This window comes from Lissotriton vulgaris, chromosome 3_1, assembly GCF_964263255.1.
Source record: "Lissotriton vulgaris chromosome 3_1, aLisVul1.2, whole genome shotgun sequence".
NCBI lineage: Eukaryota > Metazoa > Chordata > Amphibia > Caudata > Salamandridae > Lissotriton > Lissotriton vulgaris.
The window spans coordinates 1,778,560,739-1,778,581,547 of NC_141689.1; the positions used below are offsets into that span (position 1 = coordinate 1,778,560,739).

General features: G+C 45.2%; 1 protein-coding gene across 1 annotated transcript in view; it reads right to left on the bottom strand.

Annotated features, from left to right (window-relative positions):
- Positions 1-1,429: 1,429 nt before the first annotated feature.
- The window catches only part of EXOSC9 (exosome component 9), a 372,997-nt gene continuing 353,617 nt past the window's right edge, over positions 1,430-20,809 (bottom strand). The window contains exons 11-12 of the mRNA XM_086962216.1: positions 13,588-13,666; positions 1,430-1,782 (exon numbers count right to left, since the gene is read on the bottom strand). Coding sequence (XP_086818342.1) covers positions 1,698-1,782; positions 13,588-13,666 — 164 coding nt within the window. The 3' untranslated portion in view covers positions 1,430-1,697. The remainder of the gene's footprint in view (positions 1,783-13,587; positions 13,667-20,809) is intronic.

Here is a 20,809-nt window from a genome sequence, read left to right on the forward strand (position 1 = left end):
TTCGTTACACCCGCTCCTCAACGAGGTTCGCCACTTTGCTGGTTTGAATAGCATATAGAAGCAGCAAATCACTCATGTTGCACTCGAACAGCATTATATTTAAAGCACTCTGAACAGAGGTAGAGCAGACGAATTTCTCCATTGGATATAGAAAGTGATCACTGGAGCTTAAAACAGTCTCTGCTGGCGTCAGTCACTTTATGTCTCGAGTGTCCATTCAGAAATTAAGTTATGCAGGATTTCTAGGCAACAACAGCAGCAGCCATACCATCCTTTTTTGTTTTAATATCCTTAATGTACAAATGGCCATACCCACTCCAATAAAAGGAGCACTCAGCCATATTCCACCTTTGTCCACAGTTATCATCAAGATTTTCACTTATGTATGCAAATCTAGATTTCCTCACATTTTGAATGCAGCAGTTTTTTCAACAACCAGTTGCCTAAAGCAACACAAGCCTTGCTGCTGGAACTTTTACCACCTCAGTAGAGCAAGGTGTCTGTGGCAGAAAGTTTTGTACCGATGGTGTAGGTATTAATGCAGATTTCAAACAGTGCAAGTTTGCAGAAATGTACATATATACATTAGCACACAGGAGATGCATATTTTGCAGTTCTAGATGTAATAAATAGTATTTTCCTCATGCTCAGATTTATATCCTAAAAACAAATTGTACTTTCGATTAAGTCGACCAAGGCAAACTAGTCTGCCATGTCGCCAAACAAATTATTTGCCAACAGCCTTACTAGTCAATTCCCTTCCTTGTTTCTCTGCATTTGGTCTGCCTCCAGTGTTATTTAAAGCAAGTTACCATTTATGTACACCACAATGGCTTGGCTTCAGAAGTTATATTACAATGCACTACAAGGCTCCCCTTCTATCTTAAGCGGCCACTATTTCCTTTAGTGTATACATCGTCAGATTTAAGATTGGTTGAGTACAGGACTTATCACACCCATACCCTCTTCTAGTTGAAAGCCTATGTGTGTCTTTTCATTTAGAAGCATTAGTCTCCTTAATAGGACACTCATGTTTGAAATCTTACTCATTAACGGCAAATACCCTTTATCTCAATATTATACCATTATTATTCTCCTGGCTAAAAAGGCTCTAGGAAACAGAAAATGTACCTTTCCTCCTAATATTGGAGGTCTCTCAATAGAAATATGTGGTGACTGGTCTCCAGATTCCAAACAACAAACTTGTGTCACCCACATCTTTGAACTCCTATCTCAAAAGTATGGTCTCCATATTAAATGACTTGGCTTCTTTTACATTTCCCATGGGTCACTGACTTGGACGGATCTTTGAATCACCTGAAAGTCCATTCTTACAATACAAGAATTTCAGAATTTGTACGCATTCGTGCATAAGGACACATCTTGCCATTTAGAACTCTGGCTTACATTAGGAACAGCTATTACAATGTTAAAAGTAGCAGGCTTTATTTTTTGGCATGCATGGTGGTCAACAGTTGAATAAAGTTCTGTAACATAAAATACAGATACTTAAGCAAACTTAATTGTGAATGTCAATTCAAAACAAAAGGCAGGTTGAACACAGAGGCCTAAAACAACTGAATTTTACTTTTAATTTCTCAGATGAGAGAGGCTATTTTTCGTAATGCACGGCATTAACCAAATATCGGACGGCTTCCATCAGTACATTGTGCCTTTGTAGAGAATCCACACTAGCTTTAATGTGCAGGCTTCTTTTTTTTCTTTTTGTTGGCTTTCTTTTTAGCAATAGGGTTGCTCTTCGGTAAGGGCTGGGATGCAGCACTACAAAACAAGCACACATGCATGAAAAACAGAGAATTTCTTAAAACTGGCAGACTGTGCAGTTCTAGTGGAAAGTAAAATGGAATACTAAAGAAATATCAGGTTAGAGAGAGAGCTCAGTGGAAAAGGAGAGCAAGACCCTGCTGTTCTTTTAGCGCCAATTCAGTATAAATACATGAAGGAAATCATCATAGAGGCAGCTTTTAAGAGGTTTGACATGTGCTGAATTACGTACATTTAAGCAAATGCGGAACATGAGATATTGCGCTTCTGCTCTTTCAACTGCCTTTAGTAGTGCTAGCCAAAGCAAATCCCATTTTTTTCTCACAATTTCCCAAGTCAAACTTTACAATAAGAGAACTTAAAAAAGCACACCAACTGATTCGGATTTAATTATGAAAATCCGATAAATATTTTGAAACTTATTTGTGCAAAATAGAAATTCACTATGTCACTAGACACCAATAGTTAAAACCAACTTAACAGTAAGCAAGATTTCTAAACTGAAGCAGGCTGATAGACAACAGCAAACAAAATTAACATTAAACTGTGATAATTTATGGACAGACTTCGTAAATTAAGAAAAACAATCATCCATGTTCCTTAGTATATTGAGTTAAGTAAAAGTTTTGTATAGAATTTAACAGAGTTAAATAATAGTTCATCAGCTCAACAAGACTCAAACATGTAAGATACAGATTAGTTATGGATTCCTTACCTTAGAACTACCCCCAGGGATCAGACTGGATCCAGATCATTTTTTCTTCAGCAGGACCCCTGCGCGTCTATAGGTCGCGTTTGTCGACTCCACGTTCGCCGTCATGGTTGCCGGAATGAAGTTGCGGTATCTACTTAGACGCCGCCATCATTCGAAGACGTCAGTTCTGTACACAACATTCCATGCCAGAACTACAGAACCATGCAAGACACTGACTACTGGTGCACGAAAACTAGGACCCTGAAAGGGTGCCCTTACTCTAGAAGTTAGTTTGCAGAACGGGGAGGATGGATGGGGCGGTGGGGAATCCATAACTAATCGATGTATCTTACAGATAAATCTTTACTAAAGGTAAGCAACTTGTTCATGTGAAAGAGACAAATAGTTATGGATTCCTCACCTTAGAATAGATACCCCAGCAATACTAACCCCGGAGGTGGGTCTGCCAAACAAGTTCCCACCAGAAAGTCCTGGAGAACCGAACGGCCAAAGAAGCACCTCCCCGGACTTGGCTGTCCAGGCAGTAGTGTTTGGTAAACGTGTACAGTTAAGCCCACGTAGCTGCCTGGCAGATGTCATGAAGAGGGACTCCACGTCCCAAAGCAGTAGTAGCTGCTGTTGCCCTGGTGGAATGGGCACGTAACCCTACTGGAGGTTCCTTTTTTACATAGGAAAAGCAGATTTTTACACAAAGAACGACCCGAGAGAAGATCCGTTTTTGAACGGCCCAACCTTTCTTGGCGCCCAAGTCAACAAAGAGTTGGTCATCCACCCGGAATTGTCTTTTGCGATCCAGATAGAAGGAAAGCACACGTTTTGGATCCAGACGATGGAGCCGCTCTTCCTCTTTAGAAGGATGCGGAGGTGAAAAGAAGGTGGGCAGTGATGATCTGTCCTATGTGGAAAGAGGTAACCCCTTTGGGAAGGTAAGAAGGCCTAGTGCGAAGGACAACTTTGTCCGGATGAACAGCCAGGAAAGGAGGTTTAGAAGAATGCTTGAAGCTCACTCACACTACAAGCAGAGGTGATGACAACCAAGAAGGCAGATTTCAAAGTTAAAAGTCTGAAAGGACAATTATGTAGCGGCTCAAAGTGAGATGAGTCAGAACCAAGTTCAAGTCCCACTGGGGCATTACAAAAGCAATAGGGGGGAAGAGATGGGTAATGGCCTTAAGTACTCCATTTACAATAGGGGATTTGAAAAGAGAAGGTTGATCAGGAAGTCTAAGAAAGGCTGAAATGGCTGAGAGAGAGCCATTAATAGTGCCCAGAGCAGAGCCCTGCTGGGCCAAAGAAAGTAGAAACAAGAGAACACCAGAAAGAGGGATGGAAAGGGGATCCACAGCCTTTTCTGTGCACCATGCCATAAATTTGTTCCATCTATAGGAGTGTACTATTTTAGTGGAGGAACGCCTGGAAGCTAAGATAACGTTACAGACTTCGGGAGGAAAGTCGAAAGCCGTCAAGTGCAGCCACTCAATCTCCATGCAAGGAGGTGGAGGCTGGACAGGTTCCGGTGGAGGACCCTCCCCTGCTGCTGCGACAGAAAATCCGCCAGAAGAGGCAGTCTGATTGGAGGATCGATGGCCAAGTGTAACAGCTCGGGATACTAGAGTCTTTGAGCCCAATCCGGAGCCACAAGACTGACTTGGGTCCAGCCGCGCATGATCTTCTTCAGCACTCTTTGCAGAAGTGGTATAGGCGGAAAGGCGTATAGAAGACTGCAACCCCACTTGCGATGAAAAGCGTCGCATTGCGAGTGCCGCCTTGGGAATTCCAAAGCGCAGAACTGCTGACATTGCGCGCATGTCCAAAGGCGGAGAGTCTCTTGACATAGGGCCCACGACCCCACCCTGCCCTGTTTTTTTGCAGTACCACATGGCAGTGGTTTTGTCCGATAACACCTGCACTACTCTTCCCCGGACAGAGGGAAGGAATGTCTTTAGGGCAAGACAAATCGCATGAAGCTCCAGAATGTTGATGTGGAGCCCAGACTCTGCCAGAGACCAAAGGCCGCTTATCCCCGCCTCTCCCATGTGGCCGCTCCACCCCAGAAGTGATGCATCCGTCACCACTGTAAACTCTTGTTGGGAAAGAGAGAGGGATATGCCACTGACCAAATCCTGGTTCGTGAGCCACCACTGCCACCACTGCAATTGTCGAGCAATGCCCTCCAAGACCTGGACGCAATCTGACTGATTCCCCTGATGCTGTGCCCACTGGAACTTCAGGTCCCACTGCAGAGCCCACATATGCCTCCTAGCATGATCCACCAGCAGGATGCAGGATGCCATGAGGCCTAGCACCTCAGAGTCATTCTGACCGAAACCCAGGATAGAGGCTGAAAGATCGGAATCATAGTCCGAATATCCTTGACTCGCTGCTCGGGAGGATAAACCCGAAAACTGTGTTGTGTCCAGACCCGCGTAGATGAAAAGGAGCTTCTGAGAGGGAATCAGGTGTGTCTTTGGCACATTGATAGTGAACCCCTGCGAATGCAGGAGGTCCGACGTAGGCTGGAGGTGGGAGAGGACTGCCTGGGGCGAACCCGCTTTCAACAGCCAGTCGTCGAGATAGGGGAAGACTGGAACCCCTGATCTGCACAGATGAGCTCCGACCACCGCCATCACTTTTGTGAACACCTGAGGGACGCTGGTAAGGCCAAAGAGTAGCACGCTAAACTGAAAGTGCTTGTGGTCTACTGTGAACCGTAGGTAACACCGGTGGGCCGGCAGGACGGGAATGTGAAAATAAGCAGCTTGCAAGTCCAACGCTACCAACCAGTCTCCCGGTTCAAGGGCAGCAGCACCTGAGCCAGCGTCAACATTTTGAACTTCTCCTTCCGGAGGAAGCGGTTGACGTTCCTGAGATCCAAGATAGGACGCAGCCCCTTGTCCTTCTTGGGCACCAGAAAGTAGTGGGAATAGCAACGACGACCTACATCAGGGGCAGGCACTCGCTCGATGGTTCCTTTGGCCAAGAGAGCTGTAACTTCCTGCTGGAGAAGGACCAGGTAATCCCATGACATGCTATGGAATTGAGGTGGCATGGATGGAGGGTTAGTCTCGAAGGGGAGGAAGTAGCCCATTCGGACTATCTGCAAAACCCACCTGTCCGACGTTACGTTGATCCAGTGGGGGAGGTGATGGCGAATCCTGCTGCCCACTGGCGTTTGATGGGCCTGAAAGGCTGGACTAGAAGGGTTTGAGGGCTGCTACAGAGGGGGCGCTGGTGGACTGGCCCGCCTGCTGGCCCCCTGACCCACGGCGGTGGGATCCACATCCCCACCCGCACAGAGGCTGTGGCGCTGGGTGGAACGTGGTGCCACGAAAGGGGCAAAAAGCAGACTGCGCTTGGTGGGAGGTGTGAGCGAGGCCTAAGGATCCGGCCGTAGCCCTAGAATCCTTAAAGCGCTCAAGCGCATTGTCTGCCTTGTCGCCAAACAGGCGACGGCCATCAAAGGTTATGTCCAAAAGCGTTGCTTGTACATCACCTGAGAAGACAGACCTCAACCAGGCGTAGCGTCTCAGTGCTACCGATGTATAAATCGTCCTGCCTAGTGAGACGGCTGTGTCCATCCCACACCGGATGGCGGACTTCGGTGTCTCTCTCCCTTCGGCAAAAGCATGGGAGAGCACGGCCCGGGCCTCCTCCAGGCACTGTGGCAGCACCTGCGCAACCGTGTCCCACACCGAGTGGGGGTAACGGACCAATAGAAATGCGCAGTCCCAAGCTAGAGGAAGAAAGAAAAAATCTTCTTCCCAATGTGGTCCAGCTTCTTGGATTCCCCATCAGGTGGTGTGTTAGGGAATGCGCCTTTGGACGTTGAGGCTTTGACTACCAAGTTCTCTGGGGTAGGATGGGAAGAGAGGAAAATGGGTAGGGGGAGAAAGCATGCCTGGGGAGGTGTCCAGACCACTGGCGTCACCAAACTCCTCTCTCCAGTCCGGTTCCTCTAACTGGTCTGCAAGAGAGTCCACATACCCCTCCCAGTCCTTATCAACCTCTCCTGGTAGCCACTAAGGGTGGTAGGAAACATCAGGAGAAAATTGAGGTACAAAAGTACTGGTCGACGCCGGTCCCGGCATCAGATGACGTCGATCCCGCTCCGTGTCCTCAACGAGTGGGAGACCGGGCCGAAGCTGGCTGGGGACAGAACCAGTGTCGGGGGATATCCTTGGGGGCCCCGCGGCGCCAGAGCCGAAGGCATCAAAGGCCTAGAGTCCCCAGCCAAGTCAGCGGGTCCCGAGGGCGCGCTGGAGGACTCTGGATTCCCGAAGCTGGAGTGCAAGGTTTCGTAAAAGCTTTGAAACTGGGCAGGGGTACTCCGGCTCCCGGAAAAGGCGGGAAGGCCTGAGTCGACCTAACAAGCTCCGCGGGCGGAGCCGGACGACTACCTTTTCCTTCCTGTGTCGCGTCGGCCAACAGACTAGGAGAACGCGAAGAGGGACTATGCTTATTCGCCTTCTTCTTGTGTTTCGACTTACCCGAAGACAAAGACTTTGATGACGAGTGGCCTTGGTAGCTCCGCCACCGGTCCCGCGTCCTCCCTCTTGACCGGGACCTCGAATGGCACAGAGCGAACTGCTGGGCCTTGAGAAGCTTTCGGGACCGCTCCCGCAAAGACTTCGGGTTCATGGCCCGGCAGTCTGAGGATGACTTTGGCCCGTGGTCGCACTCCAGGCACCAAAGGCGCACGAGGTGCGCGTCTGTGACCGACTATAACTTGTAACTGGAGTCACAAGCCTTGAAGCCGGTCCGACGTAACATCCCTGAGTGCACCAGGAGTTGATCAACCCAAAAAAGATGTTGGCAAAAGTTGCAAAAACAGAGTCCAAAGGTGACTTGAGGTACTGCTCTCTCCGGATCTGCGGTGGCTGGCGTGGAAAAAGAAAACTGATGTCAGTGTGCGAGGGCGGTATCTAAGTAGATACAGCAACGTCATTCCGGCGACCATGATGCCAAAGACAAACGCAGAGTCAACCGACACCACTAGCGCCGCGCAGGGGTACTGCTGAAGAATAAAGCCTGGGGGATTCGAAGGTGAGGAATCCATAACTAATTGTCTCATTCAGATAATGGAGTACAGCAGAGATTGCCATTACTAAAATCTGGAGGGCTGCACTTTTCTAGATAGCTAAAAAAAAAAAAATAAGGGCCAAAACGCAGAACTGATATTCAAACTCTCTACATTTGTTTTGCAAAAAAAACCACGTGAGAGCATGTTTGTGTTGCTTTGTAAGGTTGGAAATACAAGACAAACATCAGTGTACTTCTTTTTTTTTTTTTATTAACCCAGGAAGTTCTATTCTCTGTGTTGTGCCCAAGAAGTACAGGAGAGCAATGCTGCAGCAATGAAAGAAACAAGGGGCTGCCAATAGAGAGAGAAGTTCCACCAAGCCCAAAAACTGTTACCCTTTCCTTAAAATCTGAATCTGCTCTTAAAGGTGAAATTATCCAAGGAAGGGTGCACCTAAGGGAGAATTTAATCACATACACTACTTATTATCCTAAATTTGAGATATTTCTGGAAGCAGAGACAGAGCTGGTAGGGAGACTCGGAATGAGGGCACAAAGTGTCTGAAGGACATGACTGACTGGTCATGTCTTGGTCTACAGGTGGCACAGTGCAAGAGTTGTCAAGATAACCATGACACTTGCACAGGGAATCAGGCCTGCATGATGTGGCAGGAGGTGAGGGCAAACATCTATGCTTATGTGGCACCTGCCTCTCGATACCAGAAGTGCCCATAAGGTATAGTCAAGAGATTAGAATGAAGAGTGATAAGACCTACTTTAAAAAAATAAAATTATAAAAACTTTCCTGGGCCCAATCCTCAAATTGCAGATAAATTATCAGTAGAAATCAAAAATGTGTAAAAAGCAGTTTGTATCTTTGTTGAGTTGTATATTCATAGGCTGAGCACATATCTGCCATCTAGTGCTCGGATTTGAATACTGTAGCTTATTTTCTTCTAAGCAACCTGTTACAGTTTTAAATTGGTGTTGTATTGCTTGAGGGGAGTCTCCCCAAAAATCACAAAGCAGAATGCTACAGAAAACATATTTTTCACCATTTTCTTTAAATGGATATTCTACTTCTTTCCATATCCCCTAGAGGTAGGAAAGCTACACGTGAATCTACAACACATGTTGAAAATCAATTGTTACAGGTAAGATTTCAAAGGAATATTCTCTTTCTCATATGAAAACTGGCTGACCTGCTTGTGCTTCTTCTCTGGCTAGTATGGCCACACAACAGTTTTTGGTAACACCTGAGCCGATGTCCATGTTGCTGTCCTGCATGTCAACAAATGAATGCATTCAAATCTAGATACATGATCCATCTTTCAAAACCTGCTTTAGACCAGGTCGTACCTTGATGGACAAGTTACTTACCTTCGGTAACGCCTTATTGGTAAAGATTCTATCAAGACGCAGATTCCTTATCTTAGAATTATCCCTAGATGTCAGACTGGATCTGGAAACCTTTTTTGAGCAGTACCCTTGCGCGCTGGTAGGTGGCATCGATCAGCTCCGATTGGTGTTGTCGGCGATGGAAGTTACATATGTGGTGACTATATAGGCGCCATTCCAGCGCTCTTACGTCCGTTTACTTTTGGCAACTTTCCACGCCAGGAGCACAGAGCCACGAAGAACACTGACCACTGGTGTGGAAAACTAGGACCTTGAAAGGGGAAAGCCCTGTCCCTAGAAATCCATTTGCAGAGTGGGGAGGATGGTTAAGTCAGAAAGGAATCTGCGACTAAATAGAGCCTCTAACAGATAAGGCGTTGCCAAAGGTAATGCAGAGTGATGGACTGGCCTACATGAAAAGGAGTGACAACTTTCATCAGACCGGAAGCTCTAGTTCGTAGAACCAGCTTGTCTGGGCACATGTTCAGGTACGGAGGCTTGGATCACAAAGCATGAAGCTCACTGACTATCCAGGCAAATGTTATTGCCACCAGTAAGGCCGTCTTGATGGTAAGGAGCCTGAGAGGACAGTTGTGCAAGGGCTCAAAGTGAGTGCACATCAGGAACGTCATGATGAGATTAACGTCCCACTGAGCCATGATAAAAGGAGGAGGAAACATATGCCGCAAACCTTTCAAGGACCTATGTACAATAGGGGATTTGAAAAGGGATAGCTGGTCAGGCAACCACAGAAAATCTGAGATAGCAGAAAGTCAACCCTTTAGGGTGCCCAGAGCAGAGCCCTGCTGGGCAAGGAAACGAATACAGAGAAGAACAGGAGCAGAAAGGGGGTCAACCTGCTTTTCTGCACACCATGCCACAAGCTTGCTGCAGCATCAGGCGTATACTGTTTTGGTGGAGGGACACTTGGCAGCCACAATCACATCACAGACTTCGGGTGGAAGAGTGAAGGCTGTCGACTGTTGTTGCTAACCTATTGAAATGTTTGGGTGGAGAATTCTCCCCTGCTGCTGCGACAGAAGATCCTCCCAAAGGGTCAGCCTATTCGGAGGAGTGATGGCCATGCTCAACAGCTCAGGATACCAAACTCTCTGAACCCGGTCCACAAAATCAAGGATGACTTGGGCCCAGTTGTTAGTGATCTTCCTGAGAACTCTGGGCTTGAGTGGTATGGGCAGAAATGTGTGCAGGAGGCCTGAGCTCCACTCAAGACGAAAAGCGTCTCCGAATAAAAGATGCCTTGGAAACTCCAGCGAATAGAACTGCGGCCGCGAACAGCTTTAACCAAGGCTCTCCCAACTGCTGAAAGGGACCTTGCACCACCTCTAGATGGAGACGCCATTTGTGACCCACTAGGCTTCTGCGTCTGAGTTTGTTTGCCCTGGCACTCAGAGAGCCCACCAGGTGTTGAGCCACCCGGGAAATGACCTGATGTTCCAGCCATGTCCAGAGGCACAGAGTCTCTTGACAGAGTCCACTGGTCTGTAGTGTGGGCTGGGCCTTGTTACTCACACTGCTAAGTTAGCATAGGCTTATTAGAAGCTTAAACGCCATTTGTTCTCTTTGCTGCTTTTACACACAACACTGCATATAACTGTTGTTGTATTTTAGGCTACGAGAAATGCTTTTCAAGAGAATGGTTTGTTTTCAGCATCCCTAGACTTACATCGTGACTCTAGTCTGCACACTGAGTGCTAAAGCCTCCAAGGTGATCATAACAAGGTAGCTGTTGTTCGAGCTGATCGGCTCACGTTCTAGCCATAACATATATGCAGCTGCAAGCCAACGTGATTCTGGCGCCTTTAATATCACACTGTAAACATGATTTCAGGCACTTGGAAGAAGCCCGTTTTTCCAGAGAGACTTTTGCAGATCCTGATGTGATTCACACCTGCTGATCTTGGAGGTATGGGGTCCCCCAAACAAGCCTAAGAGACCGTCTATAGTTTATAAAACATATTTCCTAGCTAGGAAGGGTGATTTACTAGGCACGATAGTACCTATTTACACCATCATTGTAATATGATTTCTCCTTTTATGTTTTATGGAATTGTAACAATGCTGATCATATTATTTCTAATCATATGTCTGCTTATGTTAGCAATGATACTGCATCTTAGAGCACGTTGTTAAAAGAAATATTTTAACCTTTTCGTGTCTCTTTTTTACTCCTGTTGTGGACTGGTATGAGAGTATAACTAAAGAGTGTTCTTGTTTCCCACCATTCCGGAGTATAACCTAAGTCGCATGTTCTGAGTTGTCTAATCATTGGTTCCTTTGCTATAGGACGAAGAGCTAATGAGACACTGATGCTAGCTGATTAGGGTTTCTAGGCACTACGTGAGTTTTTTGGTACACCACAATTCACTGAGGTCCTGGGTCTCTGTGCACAGTTCTGTTTAGGAGCAGAATCCCTGCGACAGCCCCACCTCGCCCTGCTTTTTGCAGTACCAAATGGCGGTGGTGGTGTCCGTGAACACCTGCACTAGCCTTACCTTGATGGAGGGTAGAAAAGCTTTTAATACCAGCCGGATCGCGTGACGCTCTAGAAGGTTGACGTGGAGTCGGAATCTGCCGGAGACCAGAGGCCGCTGATTTCCACCTCTCCCTTTCTGTGTAGTTCAGAATGCTTCCATTTCTTCCCATTGATGTTTATAATACCAAATTAACAATGCCTGCGAAGGTGCTGCCAAATACTTGGCAGCACCTGCTGCATCCAAACTCTTTCTCCTTACCAGGACAAAGGCAATCCCCACTCATGAAAGGAAGTTAGTTTTGAAACTATGCAGAACACCACAGAGTCGGGGAGTAAATTAACCTTAATACCAGTAGGACCTTGTGTTGGAGCCTTATATTTTCTATGTTGGTGGAGTAAGAGATCTAATTCTGCCACTGTTCTAAAGATCTTTTCACGGACTATTGTAAGACTGTCTTCAAAATGGGAATATACTGATTTGCCTATTCTGTCCTGAACACCTTCTTTACCAGATATGTTTCCTCCTCTCCCACTTGCATGGCAACACCATAATCCGTTGATGTCTCTTAATAATAGTATGGCTAAATAATGTTTCATCAATAAGTGGTCTAATTGGTCAAGCATCTAAAGGTTGCTACTCTGGGGCTCCATTCGATACCAGTTTAATGTATCATTTTGTTCTTTGCTTTCAGTTTTTATCTCCCGCTTTACTTGCTCCTTGGCCACCTAATTTGTATGACGGAAAGAGGCTCATGACCTGAGACCTGTAGATTACCGGAAGTAGGCGTGTGATCAACTTTTTACACTTTTTGTGATTAGGTAAACTCAAAGTTGAAATTAAATGGCTTCTTCAAAAGTCAGTATGAACGTTTTTGCAGGCTGACTTTCAGAAATCGGCTTTTTTGTGTGGGCGTCAGGTGAATGAGACACTATATGAGGAGTTTCTGGGTCTGCAAGAATTTTTTTCTGCCCGACACCTGGCCTTATTGTTTCTTAGAGTATTCCCTGTGGTGAAAGTTTCATGTCTTTTCAGCTTTGAACCTCTTTTCTGGGCTCATTTACTAAGAGTCTTTAAGGCTACTCTTGGGATGGTCAACCACTATAGATTAAGAATTATTTATTTATTTTTATAAGAGGTAGATACTCCCCAGGAATATATTCAACTCCAAAAATAGGCCTAAAATTGAGTAGCAGCGTATCCGCTTTTTGAGGCAGGTCCATACTATGGAGCCTAAACTTCAAGGTAGATCTCTCGCTTTGAGGTCAATCATTTTCACTCGCCCGCTCTCCCAGAGTCGAAGACAACATGGTGGCTTAGACTGAAAAATCGAGGAGGCCTTAAAATATAATTTCTTTGTATCTGCTTATTATTCTTTTCCCAGTGATTGCTCTACCCATGTTCCAATCGTTGTTGTTCAGTCTTGGTGAACAGTCAAATTCTCCAGGCATGTTCAGTATTAAATATTGATAGTTACATGAGTTATGCGAGTGATAGGATGTGAAAGAAAGTCCACCTGTGTTTGATTTAATGTTGTCAAATCCAATCAGAAAGCCAAACTCCCTTTAAAACAAAAAGTTCTTGTGCCTTTTCCAGCGACAACGCAGAACATCTTGTCATGAATTTCTATCAATTTTATGCTGAAGAATTTAACTATTCAAAAACAGTAATGAACATGTTTGCAAGTTTGGATCAGAACTTGCTACAAGTCAACAGCATGGAACAAAGCTAAACTGCATTCTATTAGTTTACCAAAGGCTGAAGCAATAAATATTATTTCCAATAAATTCTTCAGATTTGGCTTCATTTAAGGAACTTTATTAGATAAATCTAACATTTCTGAGATGCACTAAAAGGAATAAAGCATGTGATGTCAAACCAATCAAGATTTCAACTGATCTTATAAGTACATTTGAAGCTCATGACCGATATACTTAAGGGGGAGCACACTTACAAATATATGCCATATTCAAGAACAGAAAGCCATCAACTACACCATCACATTCAGGACAACAGCCTACTGCTATATTGCTATTGTTTATTAAACCACATAATCATATTATAGTGCTTTTCCACTTAAATTACTTAGCATGTGCAACAAATTGCAAGTCAAATATTTGCACCATTTACATGCAACATCCATTTTTTCCCAAAGAGACCTTTCTGTACCCTTACCTGGAATTACGTCCTGCCATTTCCGGTTCCAAAACAACAACTTCCTCCTCCTCACTGTCAGACAGCACAACCGCCTCAGCTAATTTAAAAAACATAAAAAGATAACAAAGGTAACTAAATAGTGGACCTGGAAGACAATCCAATCAGATATGATTGGAAGAAGAAAGTTGCTTTTTTAAACAGTATAACTGTACATGTCAAGATGATAAATAAATGTTTTCAAATCAGAACGGTCTAAAGCAAAAGTACCACTATTTTTCATGGATCCTCCTTCATGCGTATGCAAGGAACATGGAGGCTTTGGTTGTGATTTAGAAACAGACGGTTCTGACCCTGGCACTTCCCTTAGCATGGAAAGGGTGGTCTTGCAGGTCTTTTGGATTTATCAATCAATTAGAACTGTGAATTGATTAAACATAATTATAAAGGAGGCCTGGCGTTTAAACTCACTATGATTTAACCTATTAACCCGTTTTGTGTGGGTGTTGGTCAATAGTTGAAAACCGTACTCCCTCCTCAGTGCGGATGTCGGCCATTGGAAGACTGTGGGGAGGGCTGGGGCGACACAGGTAAGGACTCTCTTGCTCTCCGGTGGGGAAAAATGCCTAAAAAGCCCTCCCCAGGTTTCACGGAGGCCTCATTGGAAAGGGGAAATTCTCCCCTTTCCAATGAGGCCTTTCTGAAACTATTTTCAGGCTGTGGATGGCGACGCAATCCACAGCCAGGAAACTTCACTAGGCCACCAGGGACCAGTGTAATGTAATGTAATGTAATGTAAGTATGCACTTTTATAGCGCGACTGTCGCTCCAAGGAGCATCCTGGCGCTTGTAGCCCGTAGCCTAGATGGAAGGCCGGAAAAGTCAGCTCACACATCTATCTCATCTAAACAGAACACTGTGTCTAAACCAGAGTCATACAGACCGAGTCTGGAAGGTTGAAAATCCAAGTTTCCAGGGCCTTACGGAAATTCTTCTCAGCAGAGATCAAGCGCAAGTTGGGAGGAAGTTTATTCCATGCTTTTGCGCCTAGTGTTGCGAGAGATTTCCCTCCTCTGTTTGGGCGTTAAACGGGCCTGTCCCTCCCAGGAGGGACATATTTGTTTAAAATAATATGTCGACGAGACACCGGTTGTAGTGAAAAGTACCCATGGTTCAGGGACACAGGCCGTAGGGGTTGAGCTCAGCACTGTAAGGGCCAACAAGCTGCACTAAGACTGCACCACCAGCAGCAAAGGGGCGGCCCGCGTAAGGTTAAAAGGAAGTGGCGAGTGCCTGAAAAAAACAATAGAGATCCTCGGTTGTAGAAAATGGCTGCAGGCTTTGACTAGAAGACCGGCTGAAGGAATCAATGACTGAAGAGGTGAGTTGGACAGTGAGGGGATGCCGGGACACAGTCGGTTGGGTACTCCAAGGCCTGGGGGTGCAGGGATGTCTTTAGGCGTCTGGGTTCTCTCACCGGGTCTGGTCGTAGTCGGGGGGACCCTTCAAGTTGAGGCTGCAGGCGTCGAGGGCAAATTCAGGAGAGGTAGTCCAACGATGAATCGCAGGTTAGGATCGCCGGGGAGACGTCACTGGATCTTTGGGCCACTTGGGCGTGGGCGTCTGGTGCAGAGTGGTGCAAGTGGCACGGACCAGCCCGGATCAAGAGCCCTTGAGTTAGCTTCTTTCTGGGCACAGCCAGTGTCTACAGGGGAAAAGAGTCTTTGTTGAAGGCAGCTCCGCTCCCCAGGGTTATTGGAGGCTGCTGGATGCAGGACACGCAGGTTTCTGCAAGAAGGGGCCTTGAAGTGGGCACAGGCCAGCAGGGCTGGGGCCAAATCAGCTGTTGTATTCCTTCTCTCGCTGCGGCATTGCTCTCCGATACTACTTCTTAGGTCGTCGAATCTGAGGAAAGAGGTTCAGGGGACCCTTTAAATACTACATTTTAGGGCATTAGGTCGTCACAGTAGCCAATGGCTACTGTTCCCTGGGGTGAGTACACCCTTTTGGTGCCCCATCCCTTTGGGGAGTGGGGCACATCCCTGTTCCTCTTGGGCAGAATTCTCCAAATCAAGATGGATAATTCTCAAGACAGGGGTTCACCTCAGCTTCTGGCAACCCTAGGGTAAGCAGATCCAGCCTAAATGTGTAGCCAGATACAGTTTGGGATGTAATAGTGATCTCACATCTAAAAGTAGTAATGTCCTGAACCGATACCCATTCACCCCCACAGGTAGAAGTAAGAACGGAATGCTAGAAAGCTTAGATTCTATTTCCCGCAGGTATATGCAGGAACGCGACAGAATACAGCAAGGTACGAGCAGCATAGCGTACAACTTTTTTACATAAAAGTAATCGGCAATCATTGTTGTGTTACACTAGGTCTATTTTTTCCACAGTTCCCCGTATACTTACACCTCCAATCGAGTTTTACATTAATGGAAACAGCATTGAACGATAAGGTAAACCTTTATCATACCACAGTATGACATCTATGTCTGTTTGCACTATTGTGTATAAATATCTTTAAATCAGTCCAGTGTACTACAGAGGAAATTCAGTTTGCTTATCACCAAGAAAGCTTAGAAACATCTCTAATATACCAGCAACAGTTTAAAAATTCTTTTATTACAGAATATAATGTGGAAAGATTTTCCAATGCAGCACACGTTAAACAGCCGTGTATAATTTGGAAGCATGAATGAGCATTAGGCAAACTGTCCCATATCTAGATCATTTTGTATCGCAACAGACGTTAAACAGCTGCGTAAAATTTGGAAATATGACCTAGTATCAGACTAGCTAATGTACAGCTAGATAATTCTGTACTCGTACAGACATACATATCAATCTCTAAACAACCATAGGATAACAGTGAGTCACCATTAGCCTAGCAGCCATAGAATGAGAGTTTGATGAATTTTGAAACATACGGTCAAAAAAACATGAGAGAGAAACTCCAGAGTAAAGATTGAAATTCCAGTATATGTAGCTGTGGTGACCGATTTGAAACTTGAAGTGGCCCTTGAATTAATGGGTAAATGTAAATATGTAAATATTGAGAAGTTAAACTGAAAATGTCAAAAAGTGACACACATGTATTTCATTTACAGGATGGCCCCGGAAGAAGGGACTGGGTCCCGAAATGCATCGGGCCAACTACTCCTCAATCGTCGATAATAATCGTTTTGGGTTGTGTTAATGTGTGATTAGCATCACACCAAAGAATAATTGTATAGGAAATGAATAATACTTTATGTGTCATTAATAAGATGAAAAGACAAAATATGAAAGAATAATGATTTCATCACAGAGATAACATGGTGAATAAAACCAAGAGAAATTAATGAAAAACACTGAGTAAAAATTGTGGTTTAATCAAGAATAGTAGTTTAATGAATTTTAGCTGTGCATCAGGTCAGGGAGTAACAGTTGTTCACTGCCCGTTTAATTAAGGATCTTTGCACATAGGGGAAAGGCAGCCCCATGACACCTGATAGCACGCAATAGGTTGAATATATTGGACCGAAAAAAAGCCTAAAACTGAAAATCAAGAGAAAATAAGGTGTGCCAAGTGCCTACTTCATTTCAAAGTTTAGTATTCATAACGACCCTAGGGTTGTGCCAGGCCAAGGTGGACCCTCCTACTCTGCATACTAATTTCCCCACCCGTCCTGCCATCAAAAGGTGAGGCTAGGACAGGGGGGGGGGGGGGGGAGGGCGGGAATCTCCACTGGTTGGTGGAAAGATAACTTTGCATCAGTTGCCCCCAGGCCGTGAAGAAGAGGACAACCTGGTGTCCCTACGTCCCTGAGCATCGCATGCCTTAAAACCCCCGTCACCTCACCCTGTTTGTTCACCTAGGCTGGCCTTCCAGGCAGAGCCTGCAGCCTCTTTAAACAGTGACCGATCTCCATTGAAACCTATTGGGCTCCCGATGCTGTTTTGCACCCTGCACCCGGCCTCCCTTGTGTCGCCGGTGGTGTACAGCTGGTGGTGCCTTTGACCTTGCCCACCACTCACCTTAACTTGTGGAAATTGGGCTTGTAAGTCGTGGACTATACCTGTTTGCCGAACTTGTTCCTCCTTCTATAGGCTAACATTGCAGAACTCAGAATTTGCACTGTCCACTTTTTAAAGTGAAAATAATTCATATTTAAAAACGTACTTGCCTGGAAGATTTTTCTCTGATGCCTAAACATACATAAAAGATACTTGCTATTTTTTTTTTAAATTGGTGTGGACCTACTTCTTGAGGTGTGTGCCACTTATTGATCATTGTGTCCATTTGCAAATGTCTTGCACTCCTCTGTGTTATGCCTAAGGCTGCTCGACCGCATCACCCTCTAATAGAGCACTTTGGGATTATGTTGCAAGCCCTGTCCACTCACGAGGGAACCGCTGGACTCTTTATATGGTATATCAGATTTTTGATAAACCACATAAAGAGCCAGCTACCTTCACAACGCCTCATTATACACAGCGAGAAACATAGGAGCTAATAAGTCTGAGAACTTCTTGTAAAATTTAACAGAGTCTATCATGCCTACTAGCTTTTATATTGGCCATGGCCGCTATTGCCAATTTTATATCCATAACGGTAAGGTAATAAGGGCACGTAAAATGTCCCACACATCTACCTCCCTCCACCCATGCCAATGCTACATAATCCAAATAAGCAGCTATGCATTCTTTTAATATATTTTCTAATGAATTAAGCAGTGTTGTCAAGGACCTAAGGATACCGATCCTTGAGTGTTCTGATTTCCACAACCGATCCATCATTGCATTAAAAATATTCCAGTATATTGGCTCTACAGATCGAAAGACGGGGTTATGCAGCTCACTGCCCCAAAGTCTACACTGTGTCTTCAGTTTTATATAGCTGGGGATACACATCAGCAATTCCACAAGAGTGATTGGATAGTGTTTCAGGTAGTTTCCCCAACCCCCTCACCAACTCAAAGAGTTGCGGCTTCATCAATCAGTTATTGCGCGAACCAACATCGTGCATGAGGAATAAAATGTGTCACCTGTCCTGGCGGGATTCATTATTCTTCACATATACTGGAACTCACATAATTCCATTATTTTTATCAATGCGACAGTTGGTAGTGGAGCCGGACAGTAGGTAGTCGCCATCAAACATGTTGCAGTGAGAGCACTGAAATGATATTGCCTACCCACATCATATGAAGGCCGGCACATCTATGGCATCAAAACAAATCAGTAGTGCCAAAATTGGGACCATATATTTTATTAAGTAAGACTATAGCCATTCTGAGTGTATCTCCAGGACCCAATGCCCTGGTGTAACAGCCTGCCATTCCTACAGCACAAATTTTCTTTATCAATATGACTAGCCCTCTATAATAGGTAGATCAATGTGAAATGTCTATGTTGCTCCCACCTGGAGGTAAACTGAGCCTGCGTGCCTGGTGGTGTGAGTGTTTCCTGCAGAAATACAAGTTCTGCCCCATGGCTTTTGAGATATGCCAGGACCTGACTAGCCTTATGGGGGTTGATAAGCCCCTGGACATTCCAACTAATCACTTTAACAGTAGCTGGTACAGAAGTATTCATCAATTACATAATGTCAACAGCTGCCATCAGGTAGGCGGTGTGGTCTACCATGTGGTAATTGATTTCTCAATGTTGTGCAAGTGCACAACCCCACATCATAACTTTTCCAAAATGAACCCTACCTACGCCAACCCCAATTGTTAACAAATTATTCCTCCCTTACCAACAGAAATAACAAACCTCAAGAGGTGGTGTTCTTCATTGCAGATGGCGTACTAAACTCATGAGGTTGCATGAGAGCGCACATCTGGCCCAGGATGTCCAAAGCACCTCCACTACTGTAGAGACAATTTTACCTATTGGGCCACAGTATGTTCAATCTTCTACACAAAAGGGCGCGATCACTCCCATATCATACCTGAACTACAGTTTCAACCAGTATAACACCAATTAACCTACTGCAAAAAAGCAACATCAATCATTATCGCTGCAAGCAGAGTCCTGAGTACAAACTCGTTGGCTAGGCCCAGGTCTACTACAGTTTATCTGAGCTTTCTTTCCAGGCATCAAATGTTTCTAGGATGCCCACAGCAGCCTCCGGCTGGGTGAAGATGACGACCTTGCTGTTGAGGTCTATTCTAAGCTTGGCTGGAAAAAGCATAGAATATTTGATAGAAATTTTGCACAATTGCTTGTTCACTTCTGGAGTAATTGTCTCCTGCACAAGAGAAGTGAAGTCAGGGCAGAATGCCACCAATGAGCCATGATACTGCAGATCCGGTTCGGCCCTATTCACTCCTAGTCTGTCTCTGTAGCTCATCATTCGTACTATAAGCAGCCTCAAGTTCTGTCCCGGCTCAGTTCCAGGTGCCAGATACCTATGAGCCCTCTCCATAATAAATACGGTAGAGAAGGCTTACCTGCTCAAATACGGATATTAGGAGTGATTCCACAAAAGTGTCCATACTTTTGTTGGCGCTAACTTAGCCACATCCATGATTCTTACTTTATTCTGACATAATCTTCCTCCAAGTCGTCATTCTTGAGTTTTATTAGCTTAATATCTTTAGATAAGATGGTCAGTTTGCAGAAGTACTCCTGAGTGACATCTTCCACCCCAGAGACCTTGGTTTCCGCCTCTATCAGTCTAGAATCCTGCTTATCCAATCTCTCCCTGAAGTGGTCCATTCACATTGGGAGGTGTATTTAAGCTCTCCCTCATTTCCTTGAACAGCCTAGCAATTTCCTAATCGCCAGAATTTGTAGAAGTCTGTTGTTGCAGCTCAATCTACCCTTTCTTTTGTTTTATCATTAAACTGTAGTGTTTGTATCTGATCGTCTTTCCCCAATGGTGCGCATTATGCAGGGTCTAAACCCAGTCAAATAGTATATCTCTCTAGATTAGAACAATGCCACGGGCCCAACTCACAATAATATCCAACAAAGCAGCTGGCCACAAGGGCGTCCCAGGCAGCCCTATAATCCCTTCCAGGCACCACTAATATGCAAAGCAACAAAAGCACCTGCTACCGTATGCCACAGGCAGCAACTTATTTTGGGTTAACATTTGACATAAAGGTATTGTCACGCTCAATGAGGCAGGCCTACCGGGCTCACCCTCGATCCGCAGGTCAGTGTATGCTAGTATAACATTCAGGACAGAGATTATCAACATCTGGGTATACCATTCCACTCTTCTCTCACTGCCCCCTATGATGCA